The sequence below is a fragment of the Trachemys scripta genome, chromosome 1 (assembly GCF_013100865.1).
Source record: "Trachemys scripta elegans isolate TJP31775 chromosome 1, CAS_Tse_1.0, whole genome shotgun sequence".
Classification (NCBI taxonomy): Eukaryota; Metazoa; Chordata; order Testudines; family Emydidae; genus Trachemys; species Trachemys scripta.
The window spans coordinates 42,609,740-42,637,676 of NC_048298.1; the positions used below are offsets into that span (position 1 = coordinate 42,609,740).

Genomic DNA, 27,937 nt, shown 5'->3' on the forward strand with positions numbered 1-27,937 from the left:
GCATCATGCCAGCACTCATGCTGATTAAGACCCAAATCATGCCCCCTACCCAAGTGACTCAGTTGGGGATCTTCTTGTGGGCAAGTGGGGAAACAGCTTCCTCCACCCTCAAGCAATGGTGCAGGAGTTGAGCTACTCCAACACTCCAGATGAGACCCATAGAAACAGGGCCGCCCAGAGGGGGGCAAGTGGGGCAATTTGCCCCAGGCTCCAGGCCCCGCAGGGGTCCCTGGCCCCATGAGAATGTCTGAGGCTCCCCCGGGCCTGCCGCCACCTTCCCCCATCCCCCAGCGCCTCAGCATGCCGTGTCAAGAGCGGCCCTGGACAGCGCTGCAGGGGCGTGACTCCAGCGGGACCTGAGATCCTCCCGCCGAGTCAGAGCTGCGTGGTAAGGGGGCGAGGCTGCGAGCTTCGGTCCCGCCAGATCCACGTCGCTGCAGCGCTGTCCAGGGGCCAGGCCAGCTCCTGGATGCGGCGCGCTGAGGCTCCGAGAGAGGGGAGAGGCGGGGATAACCCAGGAGTGGCCCTGGACAGCGCTGCTGGATGGGGCGGTTAGGGGATGGGGAACAGGGGGTTGGATCGTGGGCATTCCGGGGGTCTGTCAGGACTCAGCGGGGGGGGAGGGGAGGATGGATAGGGATCGGGGCAGTCATGGGAGACAGGGAGCAGGGAGGGTTGGTGGGGGGTGGGGTCCCGGGGGGGTGTTTGGAGGGGCGCGGGGGGGGGCGGTGAGGGGACAAGATACTGGGCTGGATGGACCTTTGGTCTGACCCAGTGTGGCCATTCTTATGTTCTTATGTTCTAACCTAAATGAACCCAAAGTTATGGAGACAGATATGAGTCAAGGAAGCCAGCAGAATATCAGAAACCTGAAAAAATCTCTGACTGGATGGGCTCAGGCGTTTGGTCACAAGCTGAGGTGGTTCAAAAGTTTTGGATTTTTTTTAAGCAGAATTTTTTTATTGTTTCTTTAAACAATCAAACACAGCAAGCAGCAAATACTTGGCCACACGCTTCTGAAACCCCAAACCATGTTCAGGTTTTGGCAGACTAATTTCAGCTTTTCAATTAAAAAAAAAACACAAAAAATTTTGAAGGAAAGCAGACATTGTCCGTGATTTTTTCTGCTTTTTAAAAACCCCTAGTTTTCGATCCAAAAAAAGTTTTGATGGAAAATATTTGTCCAACCCTTTTAATGAGCTTTAGTGCCTTTTAGCACTAGCTGATGCTGAGAACCAGTGATACCTTTTAAAGGTGACTTGAAAAGAAGTTTTCTCAAAACTGGGTTTGTGCCGAGATGCAGAAGGTTTTGAAATGTTTATTTTTCCCAGGGCCGCCCGGGCGGGGAGGGAGAGAGGGAAGGAGGAGTGGGGCAATTTGCCCTAGGCCCCACAGGGGCCCCCACAAGAATATAGTATTCTATAGTATTGCAACTTTTTTTATGGAAGGGGCCCCCAAAATTGCTTTGCCCCAGGCCCCCTGAATCCTCTGGGTGGCCCTGCATAGAAAACTCTGCAGCCCTAGTGCCTCCCTTCTGCAGAAGGAAGGATGGAATGATCCACAAGGCAGCAGATCCTCTGGCATTGCAGGAAGAGCTGCTATGTCGCAAGCACAGTTTCTCACTAAATTGAACAAAGGAGAAGCAGGATACCCATGAGGAGGCATGTGCCACTGGGCAAGATAGACAGGGGAAAGCAGATGGTCTCTCCCCAGCCACCTGGACATGACAAGATCTAATCTATTTTAGGCCCTTATACATAGGCTTGGCAGGATTCGATTTTTATTTCTTTATGCATTTTTAAAGTTTTTATCAATTTACGTTTCGAGAATTGCATGAAATTGAGTGTGGGGAAGGGGAAGACAATTATTTAATGACAATAGACACTGAAATTCAAAAAGTTAAAGCTTTATAACCATTAAAACACAAATTGTCAACACCACATGTCAAAATACACAACGTGAATATCTTTTTAAGTCAAACTCTAATAAGTTTTCAAGGTGCATTTTTCTTACTTTGCCTAGCTGTAAATTTCTATTATTACTGACGGAAATATTTTCCCAACGATTTGTGTGTGTGCAGTGAAAGCAACATTTACTGGCATTTACTGATAAAATCTAATCCTTTCAAGCCTGTTTATAAAGCATCCATCTTCATAGACCCTAGGATTCTAAGGGTGGCACACTGGAGGCCCATTCCACCTTACAGAGCATTTTCCTTAGTTTGTGACCACTTCTCTCATGAAGTGCAACTCTGCGATATCTCTAGTTCAAAAAATTAAAGATCCAAAACTGGCCCTTATTTTAGATATTGATTTTACTGTCTTTCATAGTGGATTAACACCAATCTAGAAGAAGCTTCAGCACTGCAGGGTATGCACAGTTGGGCTTGAAAGGGTAACAACAGCTCTGCATCTGTGCTCACACAGCTGAGCCAAAACTTGGAAGTGCCCTGATAATCCCATTGTGCATGACAATACTCCCTCCTCCTTTGCAAACCAAACAGTGCTCTTTTGTCTGATCCATGAAAGCTATCCATGAAAAATATATTTTGTGTTCAGTAGGAATGGCTAATAATGAAGGAAGAAGAAAGAGGAACTAAATTGTTTGCCTTTCTACCACTGCACTTTGAGTGAATGAACCAGCTAGAAAAGAAGAGTTTTACCTTTACAGAAAAGTGCTTCTTCTTGGGAGGAAGCCGGACAATGGCAGTTGAATGAATGAATGCCCGCAAAGGTGTTAAGGATGTCACTAGGACATACGCTTTGATGATGATGGAAAGGTCTTGAGCTTTAAAGAGCTCCTTGTGGTCAGCTGGAGCTGGTATAGAACTCCTGCAAAATAAGAACAATCCACCGTGTTAGGAAAGTGCTTGCTTCCTCTATATGAAAAGGAAAATGAGGTATAAGAATACTGAAAATAGGAGTCTTTCTTCCCCAGTGAAGTGACACAAGAGATTAAACCAAGTAGGTTGGAACAATGCTTTGCACCAAGTCTGTTTTTACTACTTGGAGGATTTATTTCATCGTAACTCCCAGATAAAACCTATGGCAAGATAGAGTCACAGCTGAGAGCACATATCAGGAACGTATAGGTAAAAAACATTACAGTAATGTTGTTATTATTGCAAAAACAGGCATGACCAACCCAGAAATCCAATTTTAAAGAAATCCAAACATGTTAAGTAATGGAAATACAAAGTTAAGGTACCCAAACAACTTTAACTCTGCCCTGTGCTAACACCTGGAAAACCTACACTATCTTTAACAAAAACTACTTACATTTAAGTCTTCTTAACATATGCACAATATGCCTCAGGTGGAACATGACCAGGATTCATCACCAGATTTGGTCCACTGATTGAATGATTAGCTTCCCGTACTGATGGGGAGTGCAATGTGAACGCTGATCCATTACATTTAAGTGGGGTCACACACACTAAAACGCCATTGTCACTCTCAAGTGATCATTGCATGACATCACTGAACAGAGTTTTGGTTGGACATATTCCTGGAGGTTTCATCACATGACATATACTTTAATTTAAAATTAATCTTTAATTCCCAGAGACTTCAGGACAATTCTGGAGGGCTAGCAACAGTAGAGAGTCAAGACCAGCACCTCCATAAAATACTATAAAGGACTATGATACAAGGAAATAGCCCTTTATAAATTAGTGAATAATTATCTGGCAGGCTTTGATTTGGAAGTGATAGGGATGTAGGGAGGCCACTAGTGAAGTATTTAACTGCACAGTCCTGTTTTTCTAGGGTTTGTCCCACATCAGGTACTGAGACAAAATCAGTCATGGTTTGTCCAGTATCGGATGGGGGATGCCCTTTTGAACACTGTGCTGCTCTGCTCCCACCACGGTGACCTCACATACAAGGTCCCATCGATGGAGGCAGAGTAGCACGTTCTTAAAAATGGCACCCTCCCATGCGGCATGACCTCGCACATACCGTGTGTCCGAGGTCACACTGGCAGGAGGTAGGGCCATTCAGTTCCTGGAAGTACCAGAATGTCCGGTATTCTGAGAATGCATCAGTGGTCACACTATAGAGGTGTCCAGCTATTGGTATATTGCTACAATAGTCTGCAAAGAATTAGCTGTGGAATTATATTGCCAAATTGTATTGATCAAGAGATCAAAAATCATGAATCAGACCCCCCAAAATCATGAGATTGGCCCCAAAATCATGAGATTTTTTAAAAAAGAGATTTTATTGTGTTTTTTAGACCAGTCTCTTGATTTTTGCACTCGCCCTGCCCATCCGTAGGATGCGTGCATTTGACAGTTAATGTTGTACACTTTCCCACATGTACCGGATAAGGTGATTTTGTTGCCTGCTGCAGGAGCTCTCACCCCCACATCTGCCCCTCTTCTGCCCAGCAATTAATCCTGTCCCCCAGCCTCCCATCAGTTCTGTCTCCAGCCAACCCCCCCTCAATTCAGCTCCTCCTCAGTTCAGTCCTCCAGACCCCGTCATCACCACCCCATCAGTTCAGCCCCCTACTCCATTGACCTCCACCATCCTCAGTTCACCCTTCCAGCTTTCACCACCCATCTGCTCAGAACCCCACATCAATACAGCCCCCCACCCCCTTAAACTCCCCACCTTCCTCACTTCAGAACCTCCTGCAGCCCCCAGGCCATAGTTCAGTCCTTCCAGCCTCACCTCTGCTCCTTAGGGTTCTTCGCCCTCCCCAGGCCTGAGGGCGGGGCTGTGGTGGGGTCCCTCTCCCACTTCCCAGGCTCGCAGGGGAGCAGCCACCCAGGGCTGACAGCAGGAGCCTGGCCCTGCTTCCCCACGCCCTGGGCGGCTGACAACAGGAGTCCCCACCACACTTGGGGCGGCTGACAGGATTTCTAAGTAAAACTAAGCCTCACGTTTAAAACTCTCAAATGTCAGGATTTTGTTTTCAGCTATGGATGAGTTCTATTGCGAGATCCTGAGTGAGGCTTAATTTTACTCAGAAATCGCAACTGACATAGTCAATAGACAAACCACTCAAACTCAGGAAAATTATTATTTAAAAGCTAGATATCGTTGCATTTGGGCAAATTCACTGATTTAGTCATTATTCCATCTAATAAGTACTATGAATTTTAATGTTAATTCAGTTAACTACATAAACAAAGGACTATAACAATGATGGATAGTTTAGACTGTGATCTAGTGATAAACAGGAGTGCAAGTAGGGCGGTACACTCCAGTCCAGAGATTTTTAGCAGGTATGGGGTACCGGAAAGACTTGGGACTGGCTGGGTGGGGCTATGCTCTGCTCCTTAAAGGAGCAGAATGTGGCTAGGAAGGGCATTCATTCTTTATATGGCTTTAACAGCACAATACATATGCTAACAAACTTAAAGAAAGGCTTTGTTTAAGTTTTTTAGCATATGTATTGTGCTGTTAAGTTGGTCGGGGGTAGGGGGCGGGACGGAAGGTGTTTAAACAATATTTTTTATTGTGTTTCTCCCCATTGGTCTGAATTATCCATGACATTCATACTGCATCACATCAAGTCCAAATCATTAGAGGAATGCCTCTGATTGCACTGACCAGAGGATGTTTGGATTCTGATGTCAACCCAGTTCTGCAGCCTGACAGGAATCAGGTGTTGTCCCCATAGTAATTAAACATAGAATTCTTCTTTGCAGCCAAACTAGTCTAACATACATTTTGTTAACTGAAACTGGAGCAGCAAAACAAAGCAAACAAATGCCTCATTTTCCAGCTTTGTGGGTGAGAGAACTTTAAGTGAAGATTATAATGCCGGACTCTGACGGCCTTCAACCAACTGCCTCAGGAATCTGCCAAGAACTTTGCTGAAAATATGTTCCTTATCTTAGCAATGGAGCTAAGACTTATCACACATCTGTCCACCTTTATTCGAATGAAGCTCCTTCTGATCTGACAGCTCAGGCATTGTCAGTTTCATCCAGAACAATTTACAAACTTGGAACCAACTGACACTAAACTGGGAGGAGCGGTAGATACGCTGGAGGGTAGGGATAGGATACAGAGGGACCTAGACAAATTAAATCTGTCCAAAAGGGCCAAAAGAAATCTGATGAGGTTCAACAAGGACAAGTGCAGAGTTCTGCACTTAGGACAGAAGAATCCCATGCACTGATACATTTTGTCTCTTTCCTGCTCTGGCCTCTTTCCTGCTCCAGCCTCTGGACTATGAACATATACTATGGGAGCATTCTAACCAAGGGACTGAAGACTTTAAGGTAATCTGGAACCTTCATATTTCCTTGATCCTTTGCAGATGGACTTATGAGTTGGATACTGTACAGAGACTGTTCTAGCCTCACTGATTGCTGATTTTTCCCTTGCAATGGACAAAGATCAGATGTCTGCTGACTTTCTCACATGAGTCAGCAGCCTTTGATACCTGTAGTATAAGCAACATAGCCCTTGCTTGAGCGGTTTTGTTCTTTTCTCTTCAAATGCCAAAGTCTGTTCCCATTGAAATCAATAGCAAAACTCCTTTTGATTTCAATGGGAACAGGATTCGGCCCCCAGAGATCAGAGAATGTGATTTTGATCAATTGCTCATCTGTCCAGAGACAGTGCTCATGCATGTTCTGCCACGCTGATTTTGATTGTCCCTCCTGTATGTCATGCTGAGGAAAATAATAAAACAATTTGGGCTGTAGCTCTATCAAGATGTAGATGGCACACACAGTTCTATGCCTCTTTTCCATCAAACCCAGATGGCGCAGCATCTTTGCTTTCCCAGTGCCTGGCGGAGAGCAATACTTAGATAAAGGCAAGCTGGCAGAAGCTTAGTTTGGACATAATGTTGGCACTGATAGTGTGTTAAGGGAAAGTGGGGTGATTGCCCTTCCTATCCTTCTTTCATTTAGGAAGTTTTCAATTTGGGATGCTGCTGGATCCTCAATGACACTGTCTATGGAAAGCTATGTATTCTAGACAAGGAGTTCTCAAACTTCATTGCACCGTGACCCCCTTCTGACAACAAAAATTACTACATGACCCCAGGAGGGGGACCGAACCTTGAGCCCGCTCAAGCCCCACTGCCCTGGGCAGGAGGGGCAAAGACTGAAGCCCAAGGGCTTCAGTCCCAGGCAGTGGGACTTGGGCTTCAACTTTGACCCCAGGCCCCAGCAAGTCTAAGCCAGCCCTGGTGACCCCATTAAAACAAGGTCATGATCCACTTTGGGGTCCCAGCCCACAGCTTGAGAACCGCTGTTCAAGACAAAAGATTGGTCCCTGCCCAGAAGAATTGGTTTAGCAGAGGGGAACTTGCCTTGGCAATGAAGTCACCTGCCAGGGGTTTGTGCTCATGTGGGAAAGCTGGCAAAGGTGTCCCCTGACACAGGGCACTATGGTTTTTAAAAGGACAGAAACTGTTCTGCTCAGGAGCTATTTTCTCCAGCCCATTAGGAAGAAGCAACCCACCAGCATGCAACACCTCAGGACGCAGGGGACTTCCTGCCTGCCTCCCTGAACCCAGATGGTCCCCCAAGGACTCGCAGGGGAAGGACGAGCTAGTGAGGGGCATTGTGCTTAGAATGTATATTGCTTTGTATGAGCTGTACTGTCTTGTGCTTTATATGATTAAGTAAAAACAGAAATATGTTAGACTCTGTAGTAAGTGTGTTTTAACTGCTTTACCACTATTGTGTGACCCTGAGAGAGTTAAATAGTAACCACACCTTTGTAGGGGGAGTTCTGGGACAGGGTGTGTTTAAGCAACTGGTTTATCTCGGGGTCAGCACTGGTCCTGGGGGCCTAGGGCAGGTGGGCAGAGAAGCTCCATTCCCAGGAAAAGGTAGCAGACTGAGAGCCACTGCTCAGGAAATATGCCAGAGAGGCTAAGTGAGGAATCAGTGCTGCAGACTTCTCCAGAAGCTTTATCCACCTGGGAGATCTAGAGCACAGAGGCTTGGCTTCCCTGCACAGCAGTCCTAATGGAGTGGCCAGAATCACTCCCAGAGGGTCCCAGGCAGCAGAATCTGTATGGTTCTGCTGAAACAGAGGCAGGATTTGGAGAGCCTGTGCTGGGAGGGCATACCAAAGAGCCCAGCTTTATGGGGGCTCTCTGCACAGAAGAGCTTGTGGGTTGGGTGGGGGGGTAGGCCAGGTCACAAACAGGGCATGGGATGATAGATCTGCCACTGTACAGACTTATATATTATTCAGAGGTGTGTCTGTTTCTACCTAGGTGATTAAATGATCCTCATCATCTCAGTATATGAAGGTGTGTGTACGCACTAAAGCTATGTCTACACTACAGCTTATGTTGTTGCTCAGGGGTGTGAATAAACCACCCATCAGAGCAAAATAAGTTACACCACCCTAAGCGCCAGTGTGGACAGCTATGCCACTGCAGCACTGTATGTGTAGACAAGCCCTAAGATACTGCAGCGATGATGGCCATGTAAGTACCTGTGTAGATAGAATGCTGTTGGGCTTCTGATCCTTCCTTTCTACATGCTGCTGGACTGCCTCTCGCTCAAACATGCTATGAGATATATACAGACATCTAGATCATGATGATACAAAATCATTATCTTACAGCTGTGCACTATTGGTCCGGTTCCACAAGTACCACAGATGGGCAAAATTTGTCCTTTCATCACCCTCACGTGACTTCACAGCCTGAGAAGGGCCACTTGCAATGATTGTCTTTGACAACACATGCTGATCCAGGCATCCAGGGAAAGTAATTGGAAGGTGCAGTCCTGAAAAAAATCCAAATAAATAAATTAAAAAGTCAACATACTGTTAAAAGGAGCAGTCACCTCCTGTTCAATGAAATATAAAATAAAAACACGCAGAGCGGAGCTACAATTATCAGATGACTCAGTAAAATGATAAATTCTTAGGCTCCTTTACTGTGTTGGGATCTGCTAGCAGAGACCCTTATGCCCACAAGGAGTCCCCATCCAACTGCATGAGCAGAGCCTTAACCAGAGCCACTGTTCTCATTGTACGTGTATTGGTTATTCTGTTCATTCCCAATGACAGTGCTAATGTAGAACTCTGTGTTACACAACTCCCTCCACTCCATTAAAAGAAATCCCTCATTTCTCAACACAGAATAACTCAGATGTAATAGGACCCAATACTGTGGGCTTTACACTGTCAAAACTACAATTGATATTGATTGGAACTTTGTCTGAACAAGGACTGCAGGACTCTGCCCACACTAATTACACACAGAGCACAACAAACAACAAGATACTCTTTCTTTGAGCATACTTAAGGTTTGATTTTGTATCTGCTGAAATCTATGGGAGTTTTGCCATTGACTTCAATGGGAGTGGGAGCAAACCTTATATTGAAGCAACAGAGATCTCAGATGTACTGAAGTAAATATTATTAATAATCAAAACATCATGATGTGATATCTGCCAATATATGGTATATTTTCTTTTTTACTTTGCTCACAAAAAGCACAGTGCCTTTATTTTGTCCTATGTGGTTTTCATTAACTCCCACATACTTCACTTTTAGACATTTCAAACTCTTAAGTAATACTCAGGGAAAAGTCAAGCTGTTCATATTATTTCCAGACCTCATTTTAGTGTAAAACCACACTGTGCTAAGTTTATTAAGGTATTTGTATAACTTCCCTTTTAATGCAGACTCATTCCATTTCAATATATCAATTTAAAAACAAAATCAAATTTCTAGTGGGGCGATATGAGCAGCCCATCACTGAGCGCATAGCTCATCTCTGAAAAGTGCCTCTGTTAAAATAGCATTGTGAGGGTCCATGTTGATTGTCTCTCAATGATTCCTTAATTAACAGGCTCAGTTTATAATCTTGCAAGTTCAAACTAGGCTCCAAAAGTCAATTTTGGTTCTTTGTTTCACATGCATCATTCACCAATAATAAAGGTTTTGCAGGTCAAATTCAGGCCCTGAGTTAGCCCTGTGTGCACCCTTCATCTTCAGGTTATACCTTTCATGTTGACTTTGCAACCCCGTTGCACAGGGGTAACTGATTTGAACTTCATAAGCAATTAGTAGTATGTTGATGTTGCATAGCAAGGAACAGTCCCCCATCTGTGTGGGTGCTGCAGCACCGACAAGAATAAAACCCAGTAAATTCTTATTGTAGTCACTTAACTCAGTCAAACTCACTTGACTTTGAACAGACACAGAGACCAAATCTGATCAGTAAGAAGGGCACATTTTTCCATATTCACTCTTCAAAGTAAGGGAGCATTTTAACAGGGTAATTTTCCAAGGGTCACACTTAGGATAACTTTTGGGCTGTGTGACGGGGTGTACAAACCCCTCACTGGACAGCAAAGGGTGAAAGAGCAGCTCTGGGCTCAGCAGGCCCTGCCCCTCCATCCATGTCAAGCATGTTCCATATGGAGGTGGGGCTTAAAAGGGAGTCAGTCGGCTCAGTTAGGGATGGAAAGGGTAGGGAGAAGGGCTGGCTCTGGTTGCTCCAGTGGAGGACGCACTACTGGTGCAAAGTATCCAAAAAGCACAGGTGATTTCAGAGTCTTTTTCTGATTTACCTTTACACTCGTGAAAATCAGGAGTAACTCACTGGAATTACAACAGTGTAAAATTGGTGAAAGAGAGGAATCAGGCCTGTCCTATTATATTTTTAAATTGTTGCATACACATTATGTGATTCACTCAACTGTTCAGAGGCTCTCCCCTATGGGTTTGGTGTCAGTTAGATACAAATTAGAGATGGGCTTGACCTACAGTGCTCAGATCCTGAGCTGGATTCTGCTTCACATCCAAACTGCCTACAGGTTCATAGCAAGGCTTTTGGTTCAGGCCCACCTTATATACAAATATGATATTGTTTGTCCAATGAAAACTCACAGAAATACCAGGTCTGCTGTCCCTAAGGGAACAGTGCACAGACCAGCTGGTGTGATTCAACTCGGGATTGCTTAATATCACAGCACTGAGATATATTTATAGTGTAAACAACAATAAGTTTATTACCAAAGATTCAAGAGATACTGAACAAGAATAATGGGGAAAGGGGCTACATATAAAACAAAATCATAACCTACTTTCTAGAGACTAAACTAAACCTGACTAGAGCAGTCATATCTCACCCAAAGCCTTTTACAGCATATCCAACCAAGGCTGGTTGTGATCCCATTTTCATAAATGTAAATGTGCTTGCTATCCGTTTCCTTCCTAGGGCAACAAGGTGCTTTCCTTGTTTCCCAATTATAGTCCAGTAAACCTTTGAAGTGCACCCCCAGCTGAGGCTCTTTTCCCCCTGCTGTTGTTCTTTTCCTGTTAAATCTCACAATACTTCGTCTGCAATTAGCTCAGACTGGTGATTGAGAATGAGACAATACTCCATTTATATTTCAACAGATACATGGATAAATGTAAGAGGACTGTTGGACCCTTAGTAAAACTCAGTGGGGGCTTGGTTGGCTATCTCCCAGTACCAAAAGAAAGGGGAAGGGTCTATGGGAAATCAGGACCCTGAGACTGACAGTCCCCAGGAGCAATGGGGAAAGGTCAATGCTCCAGGTCAGCCTGATTGACAGGGTGAGCAGGCTAATGAGGGAGTCAGGAGGTCAGGGGGTCCCGTCCTCTGGGTGAGTTGGAATTGCCTGGAACAGACTGGGGCTCTGCTAAGGAGAGAGCAGGGGCCCAAGCTGAGCTGGGGGACAAAGCCGTGCCAGCCAGAGAACCAAAGAAGCAACCCAAGAAGCAGGTCAGTGCTGGGAGCAGAGCCACACAAACACCCCTGAAAGCAGACCTGTGCTGGGAGGAGAGCTGTAGCAACCAGAGCCTGAGAGGCCAGAAAAAGCAGCCCGGGGGGCTGGAAGCAGAGCAGCATCAGCGCTGAGACAGAGTGGAGCCGGAGGAGTCTGGAGCCAGATGTGATGAGCAGTTGGGAAGAGCCAGGGGAAACCCTGGGCAGCGGGCCCAGTGCAGGGAGATGCCCCCAGCCAAGAAGCCTTGCAGGCCAGACTTGGAGGGGGATTGTAATCCAGATGGGCGGGCTGACGCTGGGAAGAAGGACCCTGCCACCTAGAGCCTGAAGGGGTTTGGCCACCGCCAGAGCAAGTGGCCGATCCGCAGTATCCCTACAGCATAGCCAGGGCCTGAGAAGGAGGCCTGGGACGTGTGAGGAACAGACTGTGAATTGCCCTTATATTCCAGAGACTGCTGGTTGTGGTGTCCCCTTGCCAGAGAGTGGGGTTATGTGTTTTCCTTTAACCTTTCCCATTTTTTCCTTATTTTTTTAAAATTGATTGCTGTTTAATAAATTGTATTTGCTTTGAACTATATGTAATGATCAGTGGGGTCATGGAAGTGTCCAGTGCAGAGAGAGCACCCTGGAGTGGGGACACCCTAGCCCCTGCCCTAATTGACCATGATAAGGTTGGGGTTTGAGCCCCCCAGGAATCCTGGGCCCAGCCTTGTTGGGGTTATGAGACTCTGCCACACAGGAGAGTGGAAGGGGAGCCCTCGAAGTCAGGCAGGCCTCTGGGTAAAGGAAGTGGGAGCGAGGACTCAAGCTTATACACAGTAGTGTATAACCCAGGAAGATCCCCACAATAGCGGGACCATTCCCTCACTTACATAATTGGCGTCATGAACAGGATTCTATCCACAGGGTCCACCCCATTGGTTTACTGGTTGAATTCTGGTAGCATTGTCCTGGCCTGGTCGAGACCCCTACCATGGAATTGAAGAACTACAGGCCCAGTTTGCTGAACTTCAGCACAGATTATCAGACCAAGCTGAGGCATTACAAGAAGCTAGAACCGAACAGAGAGAAGCCTTATCGTTGGCTAAGGCAGTAATAGACCAACAGGCAGCAGAAGCTAAGAAACCCCCTACTATTTATGTTCCATGGGAGCAGAAGGGCGCAGAGTTTAGCAGCTTCCTCACTAGACCAGACAACATTACGGTAGAGGAGTGGATCAAGTCTGTGAAGGCGGCTATGCATGTGCTAACTGTACCTGAAGAAGCTCATGTGGACTTCATAGAGGAACACCTCAAGGGCTAGGTCAAGGCCACAGTAAAGTTCATGGCAATGGCAGACAAGAAAGATATGGAAAAGGTATCTGAACTCATCCTAGAAGTGTATGGAGAGAAGGTACCTATTGGAACCCAACTAAAGGAGTTCTTTGAGAGAAAGCAGGAGCGCAGTGAAACTGTCAAGGCATATGCCTATGATCTCCAGGAGAGAATGAGCAAAGTGGAGCGGCGAGACCCTTGATGAGTTCCAGACCCAGATATGGTTCTGAAAGAGCAGTTGGTGCTGGGGCTCCTGGATGATTCCCTCTGCCATGCAATGAAAAGGAGGTTTAAGGAAGAGCCCAGTAAGAAGTTCCATGGCAGGCTACCATTATGTGGTCAGAAGAAGAGGAAGTTCCTGTGGCAGAGACAGCTAAGCCTAACTCCCGTACATGAAGTGGGGGCCTAGTGAATGCAACTGCTGGGGAAAAGACCCTGCCCCAAACACAGTTAGCACTGGAAAGTTTAAGTGAGGCTGTCCAAAAACTGGCAATCCAACTGGGGGAGATGCTGAAAGTGATGACCGAGTTGATGAAAGAAAAAAATCCCCAATAATATGCCAAAGTATCCAAGGGCACCAGGATCCTGAAGATCCTCACTGAAGGATGAACTGGGAAGGTACATTTGTTACACTTGTGAAAGGCCAGGGCATACTAGCCGAGAATGTCTACTGAGAAGGAGAGCAGAGTCCCAGCCACTCAAAACCAATGTGGCACCAGGAGTGAGTGGTCCATCTACAGTAGAAGGCCAAGCAGTGGCAGAAGAATTCCTAGGCCTGGCCTTGGTGGAAAATTGCTCTGCATACAGTGTTAATAGGAATGTGGGCAGTGTCAGCATATCTAGTGACTTCTGCAAGCAAGTATTTGGAGACTGTCTATCTGCTGAAGTATGTACAGCAGGGGCAAAGACCAGATGTTTGTTAGATACTGGCTCAGAAGTCACCACCATTACTGAGTCGCATTTTCAAAAATATTTGAAGGACAAGGAGCTGACCATGCACAGCACATGCTTTTACATCTAACAGCAGTTCATGGACTGGCAATCCCAGTGGTGGGATGCCTTGAAGCAGACATAGAGTACATGGGCCAGACACTGCCAGGAAAATGCATCTTCATTCTGAAAGACAAAGCCTCTGAAAGGAGCCATATGGGAGAAGGAGTCCCAGGGATTCTAGGAATGAACATCATTAGTGAGCTGAAGGAGCTACTGCTGCCAGGAGAAGGAACCAGGAAGATGAACCGTCATGGGCACTGTAAGAAGAATGCTCTGCTGAGTAGAGTACTGGCTCGAACGGAGAGGCCTCTTGGTCCTGTGGGGCAGATTGGAAATGTTAAAGTGGGCAGAAAACAGAAGACTGTTATTCCTTCTTGAAGAGGAAAGATCCTTGATGAACGCTGCTGGGTACCAGGAAATACCAATGGATATCAAGTGCTTGCAGAGCCTATATCTGGGATAAGCCTACCTAATGGGCTCCAGCCAGCCAATGTACTGATAATGCCACCAAAGGAAGAGTACCTGTGAGTCTTCTAAATTCAAGTGCAAAGGCTGTGTAGTTGCATCCTCGAAACAGAACTGCAGCGGTACACTGGCCTGAGGAGGTGGTTCCTCAGGTTAAGATAACATTTGAAGAGAATGGAAATAAGCTGCAGGTGACAAGGAGGAAGACGGAAGGACGAGTTACAACTTAAGGCTAGATCCTGTTTCCACAAAGTCAATGGCAAAATTCCAATTGACTTCTATGGGCCTAAGTCTGCAGATCTGGAAAATATTATTTTCATGTTAAAGGTCTATTTTAAATAAACCATTAAAAGCATTAACTATTACTAATGCAATTATTCGGTAACATGCAATGACTGTTGGAGTGTTAAGCTGGGTTCGCAACAGATATATTCAGTACTCACACTGAAGAAGGAAACTTGAAAAACATTATAATAATAATAAAGTCAACATTTCAATGGGAACAAGGAAAGGACCAGAGGGAAGGGATGTTCCCCTTATTAATGTTCCCCAAGTGAAACCATGTAATGCTTTTTTCTTCTAAAATGTGGTTTTATTTGTGTTGCTAGGGCAACACTTAATCTAACCAAGGCACAGTATTATGTCACAGTGCTGAGTTTTAAAAGAACAAGATGATGGTGCTTGTGTCTAAACTTCTCCCCTTAAATATCAGGTGGTTAGTTGTTTTGAGATGAAAGTCAATGTAACCTCTTATATTTTATTATTACTACCTTATGAATCATTTATTGGAGCAGCCTCATCTAACAAAAATACATCAGGACTGTTTGAAAATCAGAACTGCCCTGAAATCCTTAGGAAGGCTGGGCATATACATTCACTATAAGGCCTCTTTACACTGCCAAAGTGGCATAAAGTGATCCTAGTGTAAATGAGAATCAGGACTTTGGTGCCCCTCAGAGCAGAGGAAATTTAATAAACACAGTGCCCTCATTTATCAGTCCCTGAGTGCAAAAACAAACAAATAAAAACCAACTTGGCATCGTTTATAGATTAAGGTATTCAAGGCAGGGACTGTCTCATTAATTTTTTACAGTGCCTAGCACAACTCAGTCTGTAGATGTTACCATAATACAATGAATAATAACTAATAGTTAATAGTAGGAAGCAGTCTCTATTAGCGGATTCCAGAAGCACCTTTGACATAATCAGTTCTAATGGTAACTGTCCACCTATTCTTCCACTGGAAGACAAAAATCATGTTTGTTAAAACTGTATATTTGTTAATCAACATTATTATCAATTAAAATTAGCGAAGTGAGTCAGTGTCAGAGCTATGGTAGGAACCCAAGAGTTCCTGGCTCCCAGTCTCATGTTTAGATCATTAGATCATTTTTCTTTCTCTTGTAGGGCCAGATCTTGGTATCAGCCATTTGTGGCATAGAACTCTCGGGAGTCTGAACCCTGCAGACATAGACACAAGTGCATAAACGAAAATAATGCAAGTTCCCCTTTACAATGGCTGTATAGTGCTTCTGTGGCTGATCAATCTCTTCCCCCATCCTAAGGGAGAAGTCATAGACCAACGTGACCATGCTGGGAAATGACATAAAGGTAGACAGTGAATGTGTGCAATCCCTCTCTGAACTCCCAATAGGGGGCAGGTTTCTCTGGCTGACAGCTCTGCAACTGTGTGGTTGAAGATCCAATACATGGGCAAAGGGGAGGAGCAGACAGCTCTTCTCTGCCACTTCCCCTCAAAAAACTGCACACCCCCTGCATAGTAATTATTTTGGGAGGTATTATATTGGGTAAGGGACATGTTCCCAGTCTTCCTCTCTCTCTGCTGAAGCCACACAATTGCCCTATACTCACAGCAGAGACAGACCTAGGACACACACAGAACTGCTTGAGGAGGTAGGACCTACGATGGCTCTAAGGGCCTCTCAGTGCCAACTGGCAAAGGGTTCACTGTCATGTAACAGCAATTCCTATCAGGCCTGACAAACTAACTACACCTAGCACATTGCTGTCATAGTGTTTATAAAGAATGTCGTGGGAGGTATCCAATGAAAGCTTATACCATATTGGTCACCACAAGCACTGTGAGATGGACGTACAGGTATCATGCCAGATGTTGCAGGTCGATCCTAAAAATATATTTCAACTATGTAACCAGACAGAATCGATAAAAAAAAAGTTTTTCCCAAAGGAATGTTTATTTACCTGTCTGCTTATATCTCTGACGTAAATTAAGCAGGAAAGCCAAATAAATAGGAGTTCATTTGCATCTGAGGTAAACAGGAAGAACAAGATAACGGGAGGATGAGAAAGCAGTAAGCACACCTGAGCACAAAGCAGCGGGGAAGAAGGATCTTATCTGGAGATAGACTTCAAAAGGATACATTTCAAAGGTTTGCTGGACTGTTAGAAGAAGGGAAAGATCCCCTTTGTTATCCATCTCTCAGGGAGCAAAAAGGACAACACTCTGAATACATGAAAGTTGGATTGTGGTCCTGGTGATGCTGAGTGATTGCTTTACGTGAGAAACTTATCTTAGACAAATGTTTTAGCCTGTTAAAAGTTATGATTAGTCGCTTAGAAGTGTGCTATGCATTTATTTTACTGGTAACCCTCACTGTTTCCATTATTCTTACTCAGTACTCCCTTGAATCTGTGAATCTCTGTTCTTTGTTAACTTATTCTCCTTTTATTATGAAGTCACTTCAGTGCTGTGATCTAAAGTAGAGGGTGCCCTCTCAGCTGAATCAAGTAAGCTGGTGAGTACATTGTCTCTTTGGAGGCAGAGGACTTGGTAATTACTGAGTGTTCAGTGACGGGGCTGGACACAGCAAGGGGAAGCTTCTGGGAAGTCTGGGAACTGGGGTACACCAAGTGTTAACCTGCAAAGCAAAATTAGGGCTGGCAGAGTTCTTTCTTTCCTCTGCAGCATTGGGCACAGGTCACTTGCAGCTTTAAACTAGTGTAAATGGTGAAGTCTCTGTAACTTGAAGTTTTTAAACCATAATTTGAGGATTTCAGTAACTCAGCCTGAGGTTAGGGGTCTATTTCAGGAGTGGGTGAGGTTCTGTGATCTGCAATGTGCAGGAGGTCAGACTAGATGATCACTATGGTCCCTTCTGACCCTAAACTCTATGAATCTATGAGACTTCCTGATGGTGATCTTTCAAATATATTTACCTGACTATGCTTTTTCCCCATCTGTTGTTTGTCCTAATAGTTCAGAGTTCATAGATCCAAGGGAGACTCAATCATAAACAATTTAAAGAACTGCTGAGTTAACAAGTATGAACAACAGCAGAGCTGATAACAATCTGCTCCAATAAGTAACATTGCTTTTAGATTCATTAAGACTCCCCAAGCACACCTGGGGCACTGTTTACATGGCTCTTGGCATGGCCAGTACGTGGTGTGATAAGTGGATCACAGAGCTGCAGATGCATGTGTAGTAATTCTGCTTATTATAGGTAACAGTGAATTAAGTTTGCAATGATCGCCCTCAGGTAATATGTAAGTGTAATTAACTGGCTGTGAGAGACCAACATATTGAACTGATAACTGGCAAGACAACAAATTAAAAAATACAAACTGCTGGAGATACATGGGGCACTGTACAGACTACATAACTCAGTTCTTTCCTTTAGCCTTCTCTTTTTATCCTTAGTTTTTGGGACAAAGCTTTTGTTTTGTTTTTTATTTGTTTTTACTGTGTTCAAGGCATAATAACCTACAACTGATAGATTTGAAACACGGGGCAAAAAATGATTAAAGCTTCTATTACTGCAGGATAAAGTCTGTCTTGTTTCTAAGCTGTCGATCAACTGTCAGGTTTGCTAGAAACATTTCAAGACCCATTGAGTCACCTCAGGAGCTCATGGTTGTTTAATGAAACACAAAGCAGGGGGAGGGAGCATAAAACTGAACTGAAAATGCTGCACTTTCTTCTGGCCACAACGTCTTGTAAATTGTTTTTTTCCACAGAGGAGACTGTAAACTCAGCACATCGAACCTGGCACAGTTTCTGTCTGATTGTTTTCTTGGGGCAGGAGGGAGGCCCCTATAGAACAAGAAGGGGCTTCAGCCCCAGAAGCTTCTGGTTGTTGGGAGATTCATTGGAGACCAAGGCCATCTGCATAGAGACCTTGTGCATTGCTTCCTGGCGTCTCTTCACCAGCCTTCATGGCAGCCTGAGTCTAGCAGGATCTATATGCAGAGCACAGAGAGGGAGAACAAGCTAATAATCCTGAATGAGCTATCTGCATCTATACAGTGATACCTGGAGGGGACTAATGATAGATCTTCTCTGCCTGACTTTCAGCCAGTTTCTCTCTCAGTAGTTCTGAATGTATTGGGAGAACTTCATGCCATAACTTGTGCTTTGGATACCATGAATGGTGAGGTCCAGTTCTTTGCTGTTGGAGACTGCCAGTGCCTCCTTTAAGGAGGGCAGGGAGCCAACATCTTTAAAGGAAGCACGTTTGGCCTTTATTCAAACATCCATCTCTTGACACTACCAAGCAGTACCTAAGCTTCTAGTTCTGGTTAAGCCTATGGAAAAGGTTGTGTGAGACAACTCTCAGAGTATTTTTATGCCACCAACTTCCCTGACCCTGTCAACCCAGGTTCCAACCATAAGTAGCAGATCTCCTGCTGATGGATAAAGATCAGGCACCCATAATTATTAGATCCTTCAGCTATCTCTGATATCATGGATTATGAGGTGTTGATGCAACTACAATGCCCATCAGAAGTGGATGTGACTCCTGTTCTATGGTTTCATTCCTGTCACGCAGAGTTCGCAGAGGTTAGTGTCAGACAATTGCTTTCCTGCCTGAAGGAAATGTGGGATATTACAAGATTCTCTGCTGTCATCCCTCTTATTCTGGGAGTATGTGAGGTTGTTAGGACAGCAGGTGAGGATACAGGGACTGGAATGCTTTCACTATGAGGATACTCAGCTTTATACCTGTATTCCATTCAGCCTGGAGAGTAGGGTTGCCAACTTTCTAATTCCAGAAAACTGAACACCCTTGCCCTGCCCACTGCCCCGCCCCTTCCCCAAGGCCCCGTCCCTGCCTGAGGCCCCGCCCCTGGCTAACTCCATCCCCCTCCCTCCGTCACTTGCTCACCTCCACCCAAGGCCCAAACAGGCATATTTATTGTTTTGATGGATGTATTATGCTAAGTTCAGGTTTTATTTGTTCCAGGACGCTAGAGCTGGCAGCAAAATAGTCAAAATAGTCAATTTTTAAAAAAATGAAATTTCACAAAAGTCTTCATGATTCTTTCCCTCCCCTTCCCATTTTTCATAACCAGCTCCATGTTTTTTGTTCATTAAAGTTACTGTAATTTTATGTGTGAAATTAGGACCACACATTATCACAGCTGCAATGGGTCCATTAAAGGCCTACTCCCGAAGCCCAAATATGAATCCATAGAGCACAACCACAAAAATGCACACCTGTCCAGATAACTATACAAATAAATCTGTAGAAACTGACTCCCACACCTACCTGCAGATACACATGTGTATTCATGTGTACACACCTAACATGCACTAACACATATACTTCCACATTATTTATTATTACAATTGTTGTTTAGTGTGTAGAGACCCTAACTAAGATCAGGGCTCCAGGTTGGTAAGTGCTGGACACACACATAAAAAGAGAGAGTCTGCAACAAAGAGTTTATAATGTAGCTAGACAAAGGTAGGGAGGCATGTCTGATCCATTGGCTCTTCTGCAATTACTAGTCAACAACATTCACTTTAAGAAATAATACATTTCTTTCAGAGTTCCTTTCTCTTTCGAAGACTTGTTATGAAAGTCATAACATTTTATGTCATCAATTCCTTTGTTCGCAAGCCAGCAAAAGGAATAAAAGTCAGAGTTAGGCTGCAAATTTTATTCACACAGGTATATACACAAGCAGCAATACACGCACCTTCCTACACCAAGACACACAGTCTCTTACAAACATACAATGCATGCATGCACACACTTGCCTACACAGAGACACTTTTCCAGGGGTTGCCTAAATCACCCAGCCAGGAAAGGAGGAGGGTGAGCTGGAGGGGAAAAGATGGAGACGTGGGGGTGGAGGAGAGAGGGTGGGGAGGGAAAGAGGCCAAGGACGAGAGCAGGGTGGGGGTGAGAGGGGCTGTGGGGGGGTATGTGGGGTGGATGGGGATGCAGGGGGAGGCAGAAGGCTACAGGTGCATGAGGATGTGGGATGCACAGAGGTGTATAGGGACATAATGGGAGTGCAGCAGTGTATGAGGCGAATGGAGTGCAGAGGTGTGGGGGGTGAGGGACATGGGGGTGGTGGCTCTGGGAGGTGGAGAAGATGGGTGGGAGAGTGCTGTAAGGGGTACAGGGATGGGATGGGTAGGTGGGGTCAGGATGGGATGGGAGAGGGATGCAATGACGGGGGATGGGAGTGCAGGGGGTGAACAGAGAGGGATGCAGTGAGGAGGTAGGTGGGGGGGGTTGGGATGGGGAGGAATGCAGTGACGAGGGTGGGACTGCGGGGGGTGGGACAGGGAGGGATGCAGTGAAGGGGATAGGGATGTAGGGGGTTGGGATGGGGAGGAATGCAGTGAGGGGGTGGGGGGATCAGGGTGGGACAGGGAGGAGTGCAGTAAGGGGGATGGGGGTGTGGCTGTGTTGGGACGGGAAGGGATGCAGGGAGGGGGATGAGGGTGTGGCTGGGTTGGGATGGGGAAGGATGCATTGAGGGAGATGGGCGTTTAGGGGTGGGACAGGGAGGGATGCAGTGAGGGGGATAGGGATGTGGGGGTGGGACAGGGAGGGATGCATTGAGGGGGATGGGTGGTGGGGGTGGGACAGGGAGGGATGCAGTGATGGGGGATAGGGATGTGGGGGGTTGGGACGGGGAGGGATGCAGGGAGGGGGATGAGGGTGTGGCTGGGTTGGGACGGGGAGGGATGCATTGAGGGGGATGGGTGTGTGGGGGTGGGACAGGGAGGGATGCAGTGAGGGGGATAGGAATGTGGGGGGTTGGGAAGGGGAGGGATGCAGTGAGGGGGATGGGGTGCAGCCCCATTCCCAGTACTCAGAGACGGGGATACGCATACCTCCAACTCCTGGGTGCTGGCGATGGGGCAACAGACCACGGTTCATAGCAAGGCACGTGCTGCAGCTCCAGCCCAGCCATACAAGGAGCACGAGGAGAAGAGGGCTGGACAGCAGTGGGAGAAGTGTGCGCCACACGACCCCTCAACAGCTGCCTGCTGAGCGCTCATGAGTGGTGCTAGTTCCTCCCCTACCCTGACCCAGCCAATGGGAGCTGTGCCTACGGGCAGGAGGCGGGGCACCAAGCAGAACCCGCTGGCAGCCCCTAAGGCCAGGAGCTGGACATGCTGGCTGCTTCCAGACCCAGGAGCTGTGTGGGCCACGGTGCAGTTCTAGCAGGGAGCCTGCCAGCCTGGTCATCAGTGCTGACTGGAGCCATCAGGATTCCTTTTCGACCGGATGTTCCGGTACAAAACCAGACACCTGCTTACCCTACTAGAGAGTGCAGTTAACTGCTTTAGCCAGCATTTTAGTGAGATTAGGGCATGGATGAGTGCAAATTATCTGAAATTTACTCTGGGGAATACTAAAATGATGATGTGGTGGGTGCGGGAAAGCAACCTAGATTAGCAGTTTATTCCCTGTTTTGCTACTAGGGCAGCACAGCTATATTCAGGTGCAAAAAATTAAAAAGTAGTGGTGATTACAGAGACCATGAGGCACTGAATTACTAGGAATAAAAATGGATTGAGGGTAGGTTGTGCTCATCAAGCTAAAAAGGCCCATTCCTCTCAAATGGCTTCTGCAATGCAGTTCAATGAAGAGGTCAACTGTTCTGAAACAAAGATCCATGATTTTATATGATCCAACAGTGCACCCTAAGGTGGTGAAAGAAAATCTACCATTAAGGATGAAATATATCATAAGTCTTGAAACATCCGACAAGAATGGGTGCCTCTGAAAACTAAGGAGACACTGAGTATGCAAAACAATGTAAAAAATCATGTGGTAAATCTTGGCCCCAATGAAGTCAATGGAAAACTCCAGTTGACTTCAGTGGGGTCAGTATTTAACCCCTGATGTTTACCATTTTTGTCACTACTTTAACATGCTTTTAGCTTTTTTGTGCTGTGCACATTTCTGTAGCTTAGGCCAAGAGAAAAAAGATGCTTATTTTAAATACTTCAGCCTAAATTTTCAAAACTGACTAGTGATTTGGACTCCAATGTGATCTTCAAAAAGTGCAGAGCTCCCGCCCTCTGAAAATCTGCCCCCCTTAAGGTATCTCAAGTCGAGCTCCCAAAAAACTGAGCCACTTCAAATGACTTTTGTAGGTAATCATTATCTAAAATGTGACTGAAGAAAAGCCCAGTTTGCAGCCAATTAGATCTAGACAGAAAAGAATTTAACTCATGGGCTAAAACCTACTGAACCGCATTCTAAATAATATTTGTGAACTATCAGAGTGAGAAAGACAGCCATGACTATCTACTACCTCATTATTTCAAAACTACTACTAAAAATCGTAAGCAAATTATTTCACCTTAGGGACTAATAACCTGCCACATTTGTTGTTTTTAAATTCTGTTTTGAGTGACCCATGCGGAAAAATTAGTCTTTACATTCAAACTTCTCCTTTTTCCTGTAACACGCTTATAACTATAATAAAAAAGAGAGATTGACTGGCTTGATATTTTCCAAAACAACTTCCTCTTAGGTTAGGATTATGTGAGCCATGCTGCATACCAAAACCAATGTTTACAGACCAGTTATTAAACTCTGGAAAAAATGACTTATAATGAAAAAGTTGGCACAACGTTAAAAGCCACGTGCGTAATGATATCCTAATAACCCAGTAGATGACTGTATGGTACATGAGCAAAGACCAAGTAGTTAAACTCATTTCTCTTTTAAACTTTTTTTTCTTTCAAAACACATCACATTTATTTATTATTACTACAGTTTTGCCTCAATGCCCCAACTGAGATCAGTGCTAGGCACTGTACAGATACACAGATACACAGTAAGAGATAATTCCCTCCCCAGAGAGTTTATAATCTAAATAAGATAAAAATAGATACATAAATAGATCAGGTTTAGCATTCCTGAGTTTCAAAAGAGCATCATAGCACACAGCCCACAGCCACAACATTGTGATGCCTACTTGTATGGAGACATTTTTAAAGGCACATTGGCAAACAAAAGCAAATCTATTTTTGAAAATGTACACTCCCGTCACTAACATTTTAGATTATTAAAATGGAAAGAATGTTTAATCTATAATTTAAAGCTCCCAAGGGTGGATTTGTGGCAGAACTTTGGATCCAAGCCCAGTAATTAGAGGGGACCTAACACACATACAGTCAGAGCAGCTGGTAGTGAGTCAGAGCAGAACAGCAATAAGCAGCATGCCTCTCAGACAATTGCTGCTAGCCAACCACCTGCTGCTACAAAACCACAACTGTGGCCCAAGGGATAACAGAAGAAGGTGAGGAATGCCACCTTGCCCCCCAACCTCAGCCACTCACGTCAGGTGGCAACATGCCTCAAGTCAAAGGGAAAGGAGGGAAAAGCAACAACTAGCACTCCACAATTAATTTTTACTAGCCACCTGCTTGCTACAGCAATGGGATTGGAGGAGGAGCTAGCATTAGAGGATAGTGGAGGGCTTCATGATTTCCGTGTGCCCCACTCCACCCCTTGGTCATGTCACTATGTAACATTTTGGCCACTGAGTCACCAAAGGGCCCGGGGAAGGCCAACAGGCTGTGGCAGCTAGCTGGTGTTTAGAGAACATGCCACATGAGTGAATGAGTACCCTGAGCATGCTGCCAGCAGTCCCGAGGGAGGGGAAGCAAGTGTACAGTATCTTGCAGCCACTCCAACAGGGGCCCAGCACACAGCACCTTAATCAGGGAGGTAAGCAAGCCTGAATGCGGCAAAGATACTGCTTAAACACAATTGCTGGCTTGGCTGAAAAAAGAGATGGGAACAGCACAGGCTGGACCCTGGGGAAAGAATGTAAAGTGTGTTTGCAGAGGGCTGGGCTGGACTGCTTAGGCAAGAGGAATGTCAGGGAGTCCATCTCATTGCTGCCAACAATCCCAATATTTTTCCAGGGAAAACTCTCTAAGACAGAAGGTTGTGTGGGCATTATGGGTCTCCCCAGGCTCCACTGTCAGGGTGGGGCATGGGGTTTCTCTCCATTTCTCTGAGTCTTCTCCTTCTCTATCTGTCTAGCTTTTTGTAGGGAGAGGGAGTTCCATGGCATCCAATCCACTTCTGACCATACAGCAGCTTCTATGGGGCACTGGGCCCAAGAATCCTAAATACCCTCCCCAATCATCCTCAAATTTGAAGCCAGAAGCAGTCAGGAGTAGCCTCTTAGGTGGCCCTTAAAGGCACCTATCTCAGAGAGCCCTGTGGCTGCCTACCAGATCCAGCAACAGCAGAACCATGGAGCTGAGGGGTGAGTGTTAGGGCCTCCTCCTGAACCTCCACCAGACCATGCAGCAGCTGTGTCCGGACAACTGTGTGGCTCCAGCCCATCATATGCACATGGAGCAGGAGGCAGGCAGGAGCAGCAGGTTGAAAAGCTCCCTCCCCAGAGACTCCTACAACCAGCCGCCACTATCTAAAGGAGCAGAAGGATCCAGCCTTCCCAGCCCAAGCCTCCTGATATTAACCAACGTCTTCCATACTGGACTTTAAAATCCACTGCCAATATTATGCATAATCCCCTCCCCCACTGCCCTACCTGCCCAGCATCCAGCAACTCTCCTCCTCTCTCACCTTGCTCAATCCCAACCCTTCCCTCTCATTCTAGCTGTATCCTACCCACTCTCTATGATCACATCCTCCTACACTCCTGTGACCTCCTCCTCCTCATCACCCTACCTCTTCCCTGTCACCCCTGCCTCTCCCTCCACAGCCTCCCTTCTCCCACCCCATACAGAACTCCCCAGTAGCCCTCCCCTGATGATCTTCCTTACACAAAGAACAAATGTGTTTTCAGTTTGATTACACTATTTTACAGTGAAGGGAGAAAACAAACAAGAACTACAGAGTCTTGTCCTGTTAACAAGACATTTGAACTAACTCACAGAGACTGTGTCCTTGCAGGCACTCTTAAAGCAACAGCAGACAACCCTCCTTTTACATAGGTAAACCTCTGGTCTAGTAACAGCTATAACTAAAATACATCATTTAAAAAAGGAAATAAGCATTATTTGGCATAACCTCTCAATGGAAACACAATCTTACAGCTGTGAACCCATCCGCCTCATTGACTGTCATCCCTTGCCCTGTCTCATCTTGTCTTTTAGTAGACTGTAAGCTCTTCTGGGTAGCAACCATGCATTTTACTTGTTCTCTTACATAGCTAACACTCTTTAAATGCTGAATACATGAAAAATACAAGCTGACTGGCCATCTCCAACAGGAACGGGTGAGTTCCCCCACAGGCAGAGATGACAGAAGCAGCAGGCCAACTCTGATTTAAAAAAAAACAAAGTCCCATGTGCTACTGCATAGGGAGAGCCTGGCTATTGACCAAAACTGTCCCTCCCTGTGATAATTTCAAAATCCAGGAGCCAACTCAGCCAAATCCAGACTATTGGCAATTCTGCTGTCTGGGCTGGGAGGAAAAGTCTGTCAGGAAGTGGTGACAAGGAAAGGAAGCAGGAAAGAGCTAGCTGTCTGGGATAGCAGGGAGGGATCTGAAAACTTGGTGGATCAACCCCCTCTCTTTTCACCATTTATGGTGCTGGTTTATTTTGTGCCTGTCGCTCCTCTTGGACAGTGAATCCACACTGGTTGGTCTCACTTTCTGGTTCTCATGCAGCAGGACAATGCTATTCTGTTTGGTTTCTCAATCCTCAGGGGAACATTTAGATTAAAAACGTCAGACATTTAAAAAAAATCTTAAAGACATGTATTTTTGTATTTGTTTTGATAAAAATCTGTTTACAAAACTGAAATTAGAGGCCTACACTACTTGACCGTATCTTTATAAGCTGCCAAAATCATCATCAGACACTGAGACTGTCTATAATGCAACTGCGAGTGTGACTACAGCTTGGATAAGCATAGCTGCATTAGCTTGAATGTAGCTAGTCTGGTCAAAAATAGCAGGCAAGACATGGGGGCACAAGCTTCAGCACAGGCTGTACAAGCTCTCCTGGGACCCTGGGTATGTACTCACATTGCCACCCCACGGTGATGCTCATGCCACCGTGTCTTCACTGCCATTTTAGGTGAGGCTAAAACTAGTGTGGGTATGCCTACCTGAGCTGCAGTCACACCTGCATTGTGGACACAGTCTATGTGAGTAAGGGCCAGAGTCCTGAGAAATTCTGAGCAACCACACCTCCCAGTGTCTTCAGTGGGACTTCAGCATCTCTCAAGACCAGGCCCTTTATCTAGTGAAGTAATGATGATATAAAGATGGAAAGGAATCAATCAGATGTTTAAAAATAGCCCTTATCTACAAGAGAAGCGGAGCACTGGTCAGTCTCATATACCATGTGTGTGCGATGAGATGACTATTACAACAATTTATGGACACCAATTAAAGAGTATGACTTGGAGGAGAAATCTCTCTGTGTGGTGAGTGCCTCTTATGTTCGTGGTTTTGTGGCAGCAAAATAATAAAACTGTTTTAATTGGCCATTGCCCAAACAGCGTAACAGAGCTGACCAAAATGTTTCAAAGCCAGATTGTTACAAAATGAATTCAATTTCTGAAATCCTTGGAACTTTGACAAATCGACTCTGATTTGTCTAAAATCTGTATTGCATCAGACTACCCTCTAATGCACATCCCAGAGCAAAGGGCTCACACTAGGGACAGTGCGTCACTTAAGACATAGTTATGCACTCAGCATGGGGCCAGTATGATCTCAGTTATATGGTGTAAATCCAGAATAGTGCCAGAGACTCTAGATATTCACTGGTGTAAACGAGATCAGAATTTCCCTCATAGGGTTTAACTAGGGATTAACATAGAGCATACGGCTTTGTGCAGGGCCCCTGCTCTGGGCTGAATTTCACCCATAGTAAATTAGGATTCTCTGGCAGCTGGCCTGTAACCTTTGAATTTTTCTGGTTGATGAACTTAATGTACAAAGACTTTTTTTTTTATCAGTAAACTCTGTTGGGCTGGAAACCAAGCTCCAACTCCTACTCCTTCTTCATGCCACAACAGTTTTATAAAACTGGATAAACATATCTCATTGAACCAAGAACTGTGAAGGGTAAACACCAATATATGGAATAACACAATATAGCCTGACAAATAGGACATTTGTATTTTAAAAAAACATGACTTTTCCAGTCTGCTAAATGATACAGTAACTTTAGTTAAAAGGATCCTTTATTACTACAATTTACTTTCAAGAGATGTCTGAAATGG

General features: G+C 45.3%; 1 protein-coding gene across 4 annotated transcripts in view; it reads right to left on the reverse strand.

The window, feature by feature from the left end:
* Window positions 1-27,937, reverse strand: part of CPED1 (cadherin like and PC-esterase domain containing 1) — a 202,951-nt gene that overhangs the window by 135,095 nt on the left and 39,919 nt on the right. For all 4 annotated transcript variants that reach the window (XR_004645491.1, XM_034768566.1, XM_034768576.1 and 1 more), the window contains exons 6-7: window positions 8,554-8,719; window positions 2,663-2,831 (exon numbers count right to left, since the gene is read on the reverse strand). Coding sequence is in view for 3 of the 4 variants with exons in the window: in XM_034768566.1 (XP_034624457.1) it covers window positions 2,663-2,831; window positions 8,554-8,719 (335 nt within the window). In the remaining variant the exon portion in view is untranslated. The remainder of the gene's footprint in view (window positions 1-2,662; window positions 2,832-8,553; window positions 8,720-27,937) is intronic.